Source organism: Polyodon spathula, chromosome 8, assembly GCF_017654505.1.
Source record: "Polyodon spathula isolate WHYD16114869_AA chromosome 8, ASM1765450v1, whole genome shotgun sequence".
Classification (NCBI taxonomy): domain Eukaryota; kingdom Metazoa; phylum Chordata; class Actinopteri; order Acipenseriformes; family Polyodontidae; genus Polyodon; species Polyodon spathula.
In genome coordinates, this window is record NC_054541.1 from 48,362,947 (window position 1) to 48,375,820 (window position 12,874).

A 12,874-nucleotide genomic window follows, 5' to 3' on the forward strand; every position below is an offset into this window, starting at 1 on the left:
TGGCGCCTCCTGTTAATCTGTCTCTTTTCTGTGTAAATATGTGTATCTTCTTTTCTGTGTAAATAAGTGTATCTGATCAGACATGCCATGTCTCACTCAATTTTAGTAGCGCAGATCCAAGAAGAGGAATTGACAATGCATTTGAATATAATATCATACATTTCACCCAAATCTCACTCGCTGTGATGATCACATCTTGGCAAATCTGCATGAAAAAAGTTGACTGTGGTAAACTGACCATGGTAACAAAACACAGCACCAGCAAGTATAGTAAATCACATGTTATTGTTAAACAAAAGTAAAAGCATAAGCATGGAAAAAAAAAAAAAAAAAAAAAACACCCTATACAAATACAGTCAACTCTCAACGCGGTTTTACCAGGAAGGAACACCTTTGCTGAAAGACAGGAACAGTTAAATGATTGTGTTATTTGTTTATTTTTTCTTGCTCTTTTAATATTAAAACTGCTGGCTCTATGAAACAGTGGTAGCACTGAGCTGAAACCGCACCAGCTGCTGCCAGTGCTTGCATGCATCTCGGCACTCCATCAGCAGGTAGTTGTTAACTTGGTTGTAAAATAACTGGGTTTTATTCCGTTCTTACATGTTGACCATTAAGCCTCATAATTATTCTGTTCCAAGTAACATAATGTACATATCTGCTGCCAAGAATATAAATGGATTACTGCGTGGAAAATGCACACAGGAATTAAAGCAGATTTCGATGCCAACACGGTTTAAAACAAAAACAAACGGAATCATGTAAACACAGAAAGGTGACATTTTGAGAAAAGTAATATCACGATTTAGTTTTCTGAAGCCTGCATTGTTCATTACACTTTGTAGATGCACAGTATGATCTACACCCAATGCAAGCGAGGCAGATTAACGTATCCCCATGCTGTCCCTCCCAGACCACAGATTGAGTGTTTCAGGAGAATCTGTCGTTTTTGCAGAAGCAGTGCAATAATAAGAGGAAGCTGTATTTGAATAGCTCCATAGAAAACGAGCAATCAGCCGAGCGCACTTTGTGATTGAATCTCACTTTGATGAGCAGCATTTTAAATCATTCAAGAGATTCTACAATCCAGAACCACAACTTCTGAATTATACCTGCGGTTTAAACGAGGGCAGATAGCACATCTGTCATTCAACCAGACCCATACTATCTCCTTGACGTCTCTCCCGTTACAGAAGCCCGATGCTCCCTGTTATCTTGCTTCAAGCAGACTTAATTTCTCTTGAGTGACTTACTAGACTGGAAAAGGCTGCACGTCTCAGCAATCGGTAGTCTTTTGTAGTAGGGAATTCAGTCAAAATACAAATAAATTGATGCTGTGCTTTAACATGAACACAAGCATACTGGAGCTGTGTCTTCGTGCAGTTTGGTTCCACCTTGTTCCCTTTCTTTCAAATATCTTTGCAACCATTCAGTCAGCTATTTCGTTTCAGTAAACTAAAGAAAGCGTTTTAAAGGCAAGCTACTGTATAGCTGAGCTTGAAATGTCTTTGCATCTAGCAACTGCAGCAAGCAGTACCAGAAAATGCTTCAAAACGTTTTCTTGTATTTTAGCTCAGTTGTTTCACCCGTGCACCGCATTGTGGTGGATATTTGCATTGCATCGCTGTACTTTTCAGATGATCTGGTTTGATCCCGTTCTGCGTTTGATTACACAGGCCTTGGGTTGGTGTCAAGCCATCGATACACTCTGATGCGATTAGGCAGAAGCGAAGCTGAAGAGATAAGATTGTTGATTCGTATTTTGGAAGAGGAGCGTAAACTGCTGTATTTAAATCGTACTTGTACTGTTCTGTTGTCTTAAATGGAAACCGAGAAGTATCCACGATCTTCTATCGAAGATGATTTTAACTACGGGACAAATGTGGCGACAGCCAGCGTCCAAATCCGAATGGGTAAGTAAAAATAAATAAACAAAATGGATATCGAAAGTGTAACAGCTGCGGCTAAATTGTGGAATATCAGTTTCATTTTATATATATATATATATATACACACACACACGACACTTTCTTCAAATACACTATATCTAATACCATTGACGTGTGTTTTATAACATAATATATATTGTTTTCATCTAATTTAAAACGGAACGCACTACGTTTTCTCGTATGTAATGTTCAATACCGCAATGACGTGTGCTGCTATGTCAGGTTTTATTTCGTCTATATTACTGTGCAATTTCTGCGGTTGTTTGTTTTGCGCAGATCGGTAATATTTTGCAATAACTGGATTGCAAAACAAATAACGTGCACACGGCTCTGCACAGCATACACAATGACGTGGTTTGGTTACCACTGGTCATTGCATTTGTATGGAACGGTCGTTCGGTAAATACACTGAACAAAAATATAAACACAACATGTAAAGTGTTGGTCCCATGTTTCATGAGCTGAAATAAAAGATCCCAGAAATTTTCCATACGCACAAAAACCTTATTTTGCTCAAATTTCGAGCACAAATTTGTTTACATCCCTGTTAGTGAGCATTTCTCCTTTGCCAAGATAAATATCCACCTGACAGGTGTGGCATATCAAGAAGCTGCTTAAACAGCATGATCATTACACAGGTGCACCTTGTGCTGGGGACAATAAAAGGCCAGTCTAAATTTTGCTGTTTTGTCATACAACACAATGCCACAGATGTCTCAAGTTTAGTTGCCAGAATACTGAATGTTCATTTCTGTACCATAAGCCGCCTCCAAAGTTGTTTTAGAGAATTTGGCAGTACGTCCAACCGGCCTCACAACCGCAGACCATGTGTAACCACGCTAGCCCAGGACCTCCACATCCAGCTTCTTCACTTGCGCGATCGTCTGAGACCAGCACCCGGACATCTGATGACTGTCGGTTTGCACAACCGAAGAATTTCTGCACAAACTGTCAGAAAGCGTCTCGGGAAGCTCATCGGCGTGCGCCTTGCCCTCACCAGGGTCTTGACCGGACTGCAGTTCGGCGTCGTAACCGACTTCAGTGGGCAAATGCTCACCTTTGATGGCCACTGGCACGCTAGAAAAGTGTGCTCTTCACGGATGAATCCCGGTTTCAACTGTACCGGGCAGATGGCAGACAGTGTGGTATACAGAGTGGTATGGGCGAGCTGTTTGCTGATGTCAACGTTGTGAACAGAGTGCCCCATGGTGGACGTGGGGTTATGGTATGGGCAGGCTTTTAATTTTATCGATGGCAATTTAAATGCACAGAGATACAGTGACGAGATCCTGAGGCCCATTGTCATGCCACTCATCCGCTACCATCACCTCATGTTTCAGCATGATAATGCACGGCCCCATGTCGCAAGGATCTGTACACAATTCCTGGAAGCTGAAAATGTCCCAGTTCTTCCATGGCCTGCATACTCACCAGACATGTCACCCATTGAGCATGTTTGGGATGCTCTGGCTCGACGTGTACGACAGCGTGTTCCAGTTCCCGCCAATATCCAGCAACTTCGCACAGCCATTGAAGAGGAGTGGACAGCATTCCACAGGCCACGATCAACAGCCTGATCAACTCTATGCGAAGGAGATGTGTTGCGCTGCATGAGGCAAATGGTGGTCACACCAGATACTGACTGGTTTTGTGATCCACGCCCCTACCTTTTTTTTTTTTTTTTTTTTTAAAGGTATCTGTGACCAACAGATGCATATCTGTATTCCCAGTCATGTGAAATCCATAGATTAGGGCCTAAGTAATTTATTTCAATTGACTGATTTCCTTATATGAATTGTAACTCAGTAAAATCTTTGAAATTGTTGCATGTTGTGTTTATATTTTTGTTCAGTGTAATTAAATACAAAATAAAGACGCCGGGAGATTTATTATGTTTTTGTATAGAATCCCTTTTCAGTCAAGGACTAACATGAGGTGTGATTAGTCACATGGCCCCGATGAAATGCATGGAGTCGCGCAGCTGGGTTTAAGCATGGGAGGCTGAAGTTCGTCCTTCCACTACTAGTCTGTTACAATCCTGTTCAAAATGGTTAATCTCTGGTTTACGTATGGTCTGCATCGTTCAGTCTGCACATTGAGAAATGTAGTGGCGGGTTTATTCACCTCTGTTTTAACCACTGTTTATCTTCCTTCATTTGACAGATTTTCTGCGGAAGGTGTACAGCATCCTTTCCATTCAGATTATTCTGACCACAGTGACTTCAGCTGTCTTCATGTACAGTGACTCCATCAAGAACTTTGTTCACGCAAGGTATTCTAATAGTAATACACTGAAATCCCAGTTGATCTCTCAGCTCTCTGAGACACTGAGCAGTTACTAATACACTGAAATCCCGAACGATCTCAGCTCTCCGAGACACTGAGCAGTTAGTAATACACTGAAATCCTGAATGAGCTCAGCTCTCCAAGACACTGAGCAGTTAGTAATACACTGAAATCCTGAATGATCTCTGCTCTCCGAGACACTGAGCAGTTAGTAATACACTGAAATCCTGAATGAGCTCAGCTCTCCAAGACACTGAGCAGTTAGTAATACACTGAAATCCTGAATGATCTCTGCTCTCCGAGACACTGAGCAGTTAGTAATACACTGAAATCCTGAATGATCTCTGCTCTCCGAGACACTGAGCAGTTAGTAATACACTGAAATCCTGAATGATCTCTCTGCTCTGAGACACTGAGCAGTTAGTAATACACTGAAATCCTGAATGATCTCTGCTCTCCGAGACACTGAGCAGTTAGTAATACACTTAAATCCTGAATGATCTCAGCTCTCCGAGAGACTGAGCAGTTAGTAATACACTGAAATCCGGAATGATCTCAGCTCTCCGAGAGACTGAGCAGTTAGTAATACACTGAAATCCCGAATGATCTCTGCTCTCTGAGACACTGAGTAGTGTTTTCATTGCAGTAGGGCCACTCCTGTCAGCAATATCAGAGTAATAGCAATTGTAAAAATATCTTGGCTTTACCAGTAGTAAATAGAGTGAAGGCTGATTTTTGTATTTTATGAATGTGTGCTGAGTTTATCCATCTCTGCCCTTTAGTTTAGAGCAGAAATACTAGATTACACAAAAATATGCGTACATGCAATTCAGTACTTTCATATGTACAGTGGTGTCCTCTAAGCCAGGCATCATAAATGTAGCTGTGCAAGTGAGTGTCTTTTGTAACCCTGTGGTTCTGTTCTCCCAATAGCCCTGCTCTGGTTTTGATATCGGCTGTTGGCTCTCTCGGTCTTATCTTTGCCTTGGCCATCTACAGACACCAGCACCCAGTCAACCTTTACCTGCTCCTTGGCTTCGTAAGTATTTACTACCCCGCACCCAAAAAAAAAAAAAAAAAAGTCCACCTGTACACTGTCAGATGTAGGCCTGTTCATTGTGACTGAGCACGTTTTCAAATACTTCTTCCACAGACACTTTTTGAAGCTGTGACTGTTGCTACTGCAGGTGCGTGAACTTCTGATTTCTGATCTAGCACTTGCATGAAGAGTAACATGTGCCTCATGTATTGCAGTTCAGCAACATATGTGCTAAACTACTTTCTATTACTTTACCCAATCCTTTTTTTCAGACTTGATTCAGGGATGGAAATAAGACTCCTATGGCAGGTTTCAATATGATTTTGGTTAGCCACAGTGGTGTGTTTTATTAAACTCCCAGTAAAACCAGGAATGGATCAAACTGCTGAGCAATGGGAGTCTTCTTCCCATGCCTGTCGATTGATGTGTTCCTGTATTAAGTGCTGCTATTGTCTTTCAGTCACGTTTTACGAGTACTCTGTGGTACTCCAGGCCTTTGCCCTCACTGCCGCTGTGTTCGTTGGCCTGACCGCCTACACCTTCCAGTCAAGGAGGGACTTCAGCAAACTAGGAGCCGGGTTAGTGCTTACTCTGTCCCAAAAGAACAACAACAAATACGTCAAACAAACTGCATTCCCCAGTTTATCATGCAGAGTTTAATAAACAACTTGCGCCCATCTTCATTAGCTATATGTTTGACCTCTTCAACAATGACAACAAGAGGATTTTGGATAGCTGTGGCAGTACCACAGATTTCCCGTAAGGTTCAGTCCTGTACAGGTAGCCACAGTAGAGTTCACCCATTCTGTATTCTAATGAGGCTGGAGTGACTACCGTTACTCCCAATAGGGGAGCCTTGGATTGGGAGCAAGTTGTGATGTAAATGCTCTGCCATGGTAGATAACCTGTCTGTGATGTTAAGAATATTCACTGTAAGCACCAGAATTAGGGTTAGATTGGCGTCCCTGCAGTCTCAGCCCGGACAATGTGTTTCCTTTGTCCTGAGTCTATTTTGATATTACATCTAATGTGGTCTGTGTATTCAAATTCACTGTGTTATCTCTAGCTTTCTTTGACTGCTCTATTATTTCCCTGATTTGACTTAGTTTGAAATTATTCTAATTGGGGAATTATTTATGTTGTCTCTGATCATTACTTTGTCCTTTCTTAGCTTTACCCACTAGCAATACTTCAAACAAGAAACTTCTGAGAACAGTAATTTACTGCTCCTGCCATACTTTATTTTTATTATTGTATATATATTTTTACCATTGTCTTCTCAAAATGTGCCTTTGCTTCAGTAGTTAATTATCCTGTGCAAAACCCAGTTCGAGTAGGTTCTCTTGCTGTGTTGGAGTCATTGTTCTGAAGCTTGCTTGTTTACTTGTTTTCAGGCTTTTCGCTTGCCTGTGGATTTTGATAATTGCAAGTTTCATGAGAGTAAGTACTTTTTAAAATATTTTTATTTTAAACGTGAGCCATAAAGAAAGTTTAAATGTATTGTAAACCCTCCGTCCCCCTCCTGAACTGAACCATTCCTGTTGTGTTTTGCCGCTCAGCTGTTTTTCCACAATGAGACTGTGGAGCTGGTGTTGGCTGGTGCTGGAGCCCTTGTGTTCTGTGGCTTCATCATCTTTGACACCCACCTGCTGATGCACAAGCTCTCCCCTGAGGAGTACATCCTGGCCTCCATCAACCTGTACCTGGACATCATTAACCTGTTCCTGCACCTGCTGCGCCTGCTGGAGGCGATGAAGAGGAACTAGACTGCCAGGCAAGAGCAGCTCAGCCAGCGCCTTGGGTTACAGGATCAGCCGTTATGTTTTAGTACTCATACTTTCCAATACTGGCTACAAATTCTTAATGAATTCCATCTGAGTGCCGCAAGAATAACACCTCCGTATCTTCTGCACCTCTGAGTTCTGAAGTCATTCAGTTTGAATTCAGCCCTGTTAATTCATCATGATTTAAAAAAACATTCAGGTTCCCCTTTCCCCTCCATCCGTTCCTAATGAATTCACTTTGTTCTTCTCTAATTCATACCCTCTTACTCACCCACCGGGAGACTGTGAGAAGAGTTCATTCATGCATTTATGTGAATGCATGCCTTATACATGGGGTTAACATCACTTGTTGCAAAGGAACATGGAGTGAATATAGGTAATTAAAGGGCTGAATTCAAAATGAATGACTTCAGAACTCTGAGGAAGTGCAGATATTTAGGTGTGTTCCTGTGGTGTTCAGTCAGAATTAATTATGAATTTATGGCCATTGTTTGTATTTACCAATTCTATTTTTTTGCAACAGTTCTGTTAATTATGATTTAGACTCTGTAAAGATGCAATATTACTACAAACGATATATTACTATTTGTTTTCTAATGTATTTAATACTGGGAATACTGTGCTTATTTTATACATTAGAATATGTTAATAAATTGGCATCTGTCTGGGTTTTTTTTTTTTTTTTTTTTTTTGTAGCCATACTGGGTTAAATTACAGCCCTGCAAGAGGGTGAGTAGAATTTTAAACTGTAAGACAACGGAAGATGACTGCAGTAATTAAACAATGCTAGCTAGGATTTTGAATTTTTGCATTCTTAAATTATTATCACAGTTCTTGCCCTACAACCGAGTTTATGTACCTGTCGTTTTGCACACCCCGTTGATCTGTAATCTTGGACTACTTTACCTTGGTATTCCCAAGATTAGTGCTAATCTGGGTCTGTGAAAGTATTAACACTAACGCCATCATTACCTGCTTATCACAGTCGTTGAAATTACAAAGTGCATTAGTTAAGTAGCAATGTTTTGGGGTTATTTGGTTCAATTGATACATTTTACTGTACTTTACATGGCAAATATTCAATAAATAACTACTCTTGATCGCTGGCATTACAGGAAGAACCAGCCATTTCGTGGCACACTGTCAAAGCCTTGTATATCTCAGATCATTAGAGAGAATGACTGCATATCTGCAGGGTTATGGAAACACTACATGTTAAATGGGACCACGATACTTTGATTTAGTGACTTCACATTTGCTAAACAGATGTAACGCTCTCTCAATCGTTTAATATTGGGGTCTTCATAAAAAAAAAAGAACACCTTTGTTGAAATGTGGGGTGTCAGGGAGGGGGATCTACGGATAGATACTGAGCTGGCAAGCGCTAGCTACTGAGTTACTGGCCCACTCTTAGCCTGCACGTTGAGTTTAATTGTCTGTTTAAAACAGTGGTGCCCACCAGACTGCTTCATACATTAGGAGAGTGGGCAAGTGCTGCTGCCCTGCTTTTTATTAGTTATTTCCGTTCTAAAAGTTTCAAATCCATTGGCTAGCCACATGCAAAAGTGAGAAGACATTATTTTAAACTATAGGACAGAAAACAAATGAAAGGTCAAACAGTTCTTGTGGATATCCAAGCCATCCTGGCACACAGTGATTGATAAATAGGAGGAAAAACACTTTTATTGGTATAGTCCTTCACATAAGTAGTTTTAAGCGTACATTTATAACAAGCATTTACATTGATTGTTTTATTATTTAAATACAAAGCTTTACACGATCTAGGCACAATATGTATACAGTAAATAGTTTACCAAACCCATATGTTCTGTTTCATTTTACAGAGATATTCAGGAGCATGGTCCCGTACACAGCCAGGACAGTATTAGGTTGTAAAGGAGACACTGAGATGCTAGGGGTCTTGCTATTAACAATACCAGTCATCACTGCTGCTATGTACTGTACAGCTGGGTTTGACAATAATGTCACTTTCATTCATATTTTAACTCACATGAATTGTTAGTTTCTGTCTTACACTGTTCTCCCATAGTAGAAGGCAGGTCTGAATTGAAGTCATTTTCCGGTGCCCAGTTTAATTACCTGGCACTTAACAGCTCCCCTGCATCTCTTTCTGGACAAATCGGTTGTCTACAGGAAGAGAAGAACAGAACACTGCTGATCTTTTTTAAGTATAGATAACTGTCAGAAATACAATTGCTGATAATCATTTTTCAGTACAATAAATAATCAAGGCTGAAGAAAAGTATTGTTAATATCATGATAATTGATGTTCGGATTGTTTGAATTGAAAATAAGCTCTATAATGTGTATTTTAATTGACTAGTATAGACAAACCTGTTTGCCTGCAGATTTGCAGTAGAGGATATCCATTTCCACGTGCAACTTTAACATTTTAATTATGTAACCAAACATAGTTAGTACAATGTGCAAAGAGCCTTTTCTTTATTATATTGTTGAAGATCCTTTTCCAAACTTGGTCCAAACGAGAGAGTCTTCCTTAGTGACTGTGGGATTTCCAGTTTCCTGTAGTCTTTCTGCTTTACCAGTTTACGAATCAACATTAAGCAGCAGTCCTGCAAAGTGTATACTGAAAGAGAAAGAAAAGACTTTGCAGCGAGACGCACCAGCAGAGGTTTGACTGGGGTATCGGGTCGAGGCAGCAGATTTCCAAAGCTGTTTTATTTATTTGCAAATCCAGTGTTCTGTGTGCTTAATTAGTATTTCATTTCTACTCTGCGCCATTAACATCTTCCTCCCATAAGCAAGTCTGGCCAGCTGTTTGGCATGCATGCATGCAGGGAAAGGTGGGGAATTTACATTTCTGTTAACCCTGTGGTTAAGTACAGAACACTACACTCTCAGAATAACATGCTGCCTATCCACTACATCTCACACTGGAAATCTGTTTCAATAAAAAAAAAAAAAAAAGTTACAAAAGCTAATGTCCCATTGTCTAGGAATCACTATTTTCAACCGTTTTATTTTTCTATCACATAAAATGCTGCAAATTACATGGTTTCACCCAGTGCTTTCATCCTGTCTTATTAAATCTTATTAAATGCTAACTGTGAAGTTGCAATCCACCCAGACATGACTGCAATGCTGGGTTACTGCTTTATTGTTTAGTGGCATGGCAGCACAGTGCTCAGGCTAGGACATGACATAATGCTGGCCTTTAGTCCATGTGAAAAGTCTCTTCTCGTTGCCTGTAATGCTGTTAATCCAATGGTAGGAAATGAATGGTTTTACCTGGAGTGGTGATAATCACATCATGGGGTACCAGGCATCCATCTTCAACATTGTTGGGTTCAGGAAAGTAAATCTCTTTCATATTTACCAGCAGTTTTGCACCGGTATCCGTGTCACGAAAAATCCACGGGTGAGCTTTAAAAAAACATGCAAAAAAACAAAATATCTCAACACAAGAAAACAGGGACCAATGACAATGCTGCCTGGGCTAGTAAGATGGGAGAAACTGGATTTTAACACATGTGCCTCTAGCAAGTGTGGATGTCATCACAGCTAAAGAAAATATTGTGGCTGCTGCATTGTGAATCTTCCCTTTAAGCTTACAGATGTAAAGGGTTGGGGTCAGATCCCTTTTCAGTTCCTTTTTAAAACCAATTTCCAATCACCAATTCCCTTTTTAATCAATTCCTTCAAATCCCTTTGAATTGGAAATGCCCTGGTGAAGGGGAATTGACCCCAACAATGCACCTGTATTTCTGGTATAATGGTTCTTGATAAGCACAGTTCTGGAGGTTAGACAGCACTATGTCACTCTCCCAGTGCAAAGTCACTTCCCTCTGTAACAATTATCCAGTATTTCAGTCAGCCAAGAGGCTAGCATCAACACCCCTCCACCTCTACAGCAGCCCCTGTAGGGGCATGTGGTATAATTATTAACAAGGGTGAACTCTGATTTGCGTGGGTAGCCAATGTCTGACAAAGGGCTATTACCGTCATACAGTAGAAACTATTTAAGGATGACACATCTTTTCTATACTGTAGTTATAGCCAAACTCATGCCACAAAATCAATTTAAAAACCCATTAGTCATGTGAATGATGACAACCTCTACAAAAGCTAGCCAGACGCCACCAACTTTTTTTTTCTTCTCAACTCCTGTATACTGCGTCTACTGAATGAATACAGAGCAATACTGATACTGTGCTGATACAGACCATACACCAGTCTGGAAGTGGATGAGGCTTCTTAAGGCTTGCATGCATTATCACATGCGAACACTGATCTGTTTCGAACTTGAAATAATAGACTTGGGCGTGGCTACCAAGATGCGACCAGAACTTAAAACCAAGCGCAGAACCGTGGCACCAACAGCTAAGGGATCCGAACAAATTCGTTTTATTGCAGCACTAGCAGTCAGTAACTCAACTTGACCATAGCACAACATCGGTCGCAATGTATTGTATCTTCGTTTAATACAGTGATACCTACACCCTTGAAACCAATAAAGTGTTTTGTTTTGTTTTTATTTATTTTAATTTGTTTATAGAAAACACTGCACTGTATTGCATATATACTGTTGTAAGACTTTTCGGAGACTTCGTGTCGGTTTAGAAATGGAGACCCTTCCAGACATAGTCTTTAATCCGAGGCATTCAACATTAACTCATTGACTGTTCGCTCCCTGCATCAGGTGAGCACACAGCACAACACAGCGCTCTCTGGGAACTGCGCCGCTGCCCAAACACTCCCTCCGGGAGCTAACAATACATTTTATTTAAACGTTATAATTATTATAACTTCTGCCCCTTGATTAACCGTGTCAATAACCTATAACTGTTACACTGTCATGAAAGCGTTGTGAAAACGCAGTGTCTCCCGCTTAGTAAATAAAGGGTCGGCGAGGCGCTGTGACCTCCACAGTGGTCGGGCGGTATTATTACGAAACTCACTCAAGTAAGTGCTCATCCTCAGCCGTGCATCGGGTCCTATGTCTCCGTAAGAAACAGGGTCGCCACGGAAATCCAGCCACCACGCTCTGGCCTTTCGCCTGGTTTTGTTGACAAAAGTAACATCAGTGACGACATCCGAGTTTAAAGATTTAAGGGATACGATTAAAGGCTCTTCCCGTCCAGCCGCCATAACACGCAGCAAATAATTCGTGAAATTGTAAGGATTCCTGTTATTTTTGCTGTGAATCAGTCTAAATAGCTTGCATATGAAATGGTAAAAATGCACTTCAACTGTGGCACTCGGATTGTGAGGGCGGTGACGCCGATACGTCACAAGAGTGGAATGGCAAATATTCTGTGTTTTCTAAAAAATACCTATGACCATTTCCCCCCAACATACTGTAGCGATCTCGGTTGCAGCAGGCAGGGACATCGCACAGGGCAAGGGTACATAGCGCCGATACCGCTGTGGAAGAGCCGGCTCCTTTGCACGGCGCGTATATCGATCGGGCTTCTGTCTTCGTGTGTGATTACGCAACTTACCAGCGCTGCTGCTTTCCCGTGCACGCCACAGTATTCCTATATGATACAATCTGTAAAAAATAAAAGAAGGAACGACAAACTTTTTGTTAAATAGGTGCAGAATAAAGAATTTGGGCAAATAAATTACATTTATAATAATAATAATAATAATAATAATAATAATAATGTTGTTGTGTGTTTGGACATTCCAAGGTGAAGTAAAGGGTTAGCCAGCGTTTGGATCGCTTGTTTTCTACGTTGTGTTTGTTTTGTAAATGTATACACATGGATGTTACTCGCTTTACAGTACAAGTTGCTGGTTTGTAGTTTTTTTTCTTCCCAACTGTTCTGCGT

General features: G+C 40.8%; 2 protein-coding genes across 2 annotated transcripts; one reads left to right on the top strand and one right to left on the bottom strand.

Moving 5' to 3' along the window:
• The first annotated feature begins 1,700 nt into the window (after positions 1–1,700).
• On the top strand, positions 1,701–7,727 carry LOC121320091 (protein lifeguard 4-like). The gene is made up of 7 exons (XM_041258286.1): positions 1,701–1,913; positions 4,113–4,221; positions 5,169–5,274; positions 5,389–5,422; positions 5,735–5,852; positions 6,669–6,714; positions 6,834–7,727. Exons 1-7 carry the CDS (start codon positions 1,823–1,825, stop codon positions 7,038–7,040), a joined length of 711 nt encoding a protein of 236 aa, XP_041114220.1. The 5' UTR covers positions 1,701–1,822; the 3' UTR covers positions 7,041–7,727.
• A 226-nt stretch (positions 7,728–7,953) lies between these two features.
• vhll (von Hippel-Lindau tumor suppressor like) lies at positions 7,954–12,531 on the bottom strand. Its single transcript, XM_041258287.1, has 3 exons — positions 11,999–12,531; positions 10,329–10,463; positions 7,954–9,666 (listed from the first exon to the last, which is right to left on the bottom strand). Exons 1-3 carry the CDS (start codon positions 12,186–12,188, stop codon positions 9,494–9,496), a joined length of 498 nt encoding a protein of 165 aa, XP_041114221.1. The 5' UTR covers positions 12,189–12,531; the 3' UTR covers positions 7,954–9,493.
• Positions 12,532–12,874: the final 343 nt, after the last annotated feature.

What these genes read in the sequence shown, in the direction of transcription:
- LOC121320091 (XM_041258286.1), top strand. Translation starts at nt 1,823, where the DNA reads ATGGAAACCGAGAAGTATCCACGATCTTCTATCGAAGATGATTTTAAC. An exon ending in TGTGACTGTTGCTACTGCAG is followed by an intron (nt 5,423 to 5,734) that starts GTGCGTGAACTT and finishes ATTGTCTTTCAG; the next exon opens with TCACGTTTTACGAGTACTCT. An exon ending in TAATTGCAAGTTTCATGAGA is followed by an intron (nt 6,715 to 6,833) that starts GTAAGTACTTTT and finishes TTTGCCGCTCAG; the next exon opens with CTGTTTTTCCACAATGAGAC.
- vhll (XM_041258287.1), bottom strand. Translation starts at nt 12,188, where the DNA reads ATGGCGGCTGGACGGGAAGAGCCTTTAATCGTATCCCTTAAATCTTTA. An exon ending in GAGGATGAGCACTTACTTGA is followed by an intron (nt 10,464 to 11,998) that starts GTGAGTTTCGTA and finishes GTTTTTTTAAAG; the next exon opens with CTCACCCGTGGATTTTTCGT. An exon ending in TGTGATTATCACCACTCCAG is followed by an intron (nt 9,667 to 10,328) that starts GTAAAACCATTC and finishes TTTCTCTTTCAG; the next exon opens with TATACACTTTGCAGGACTGC.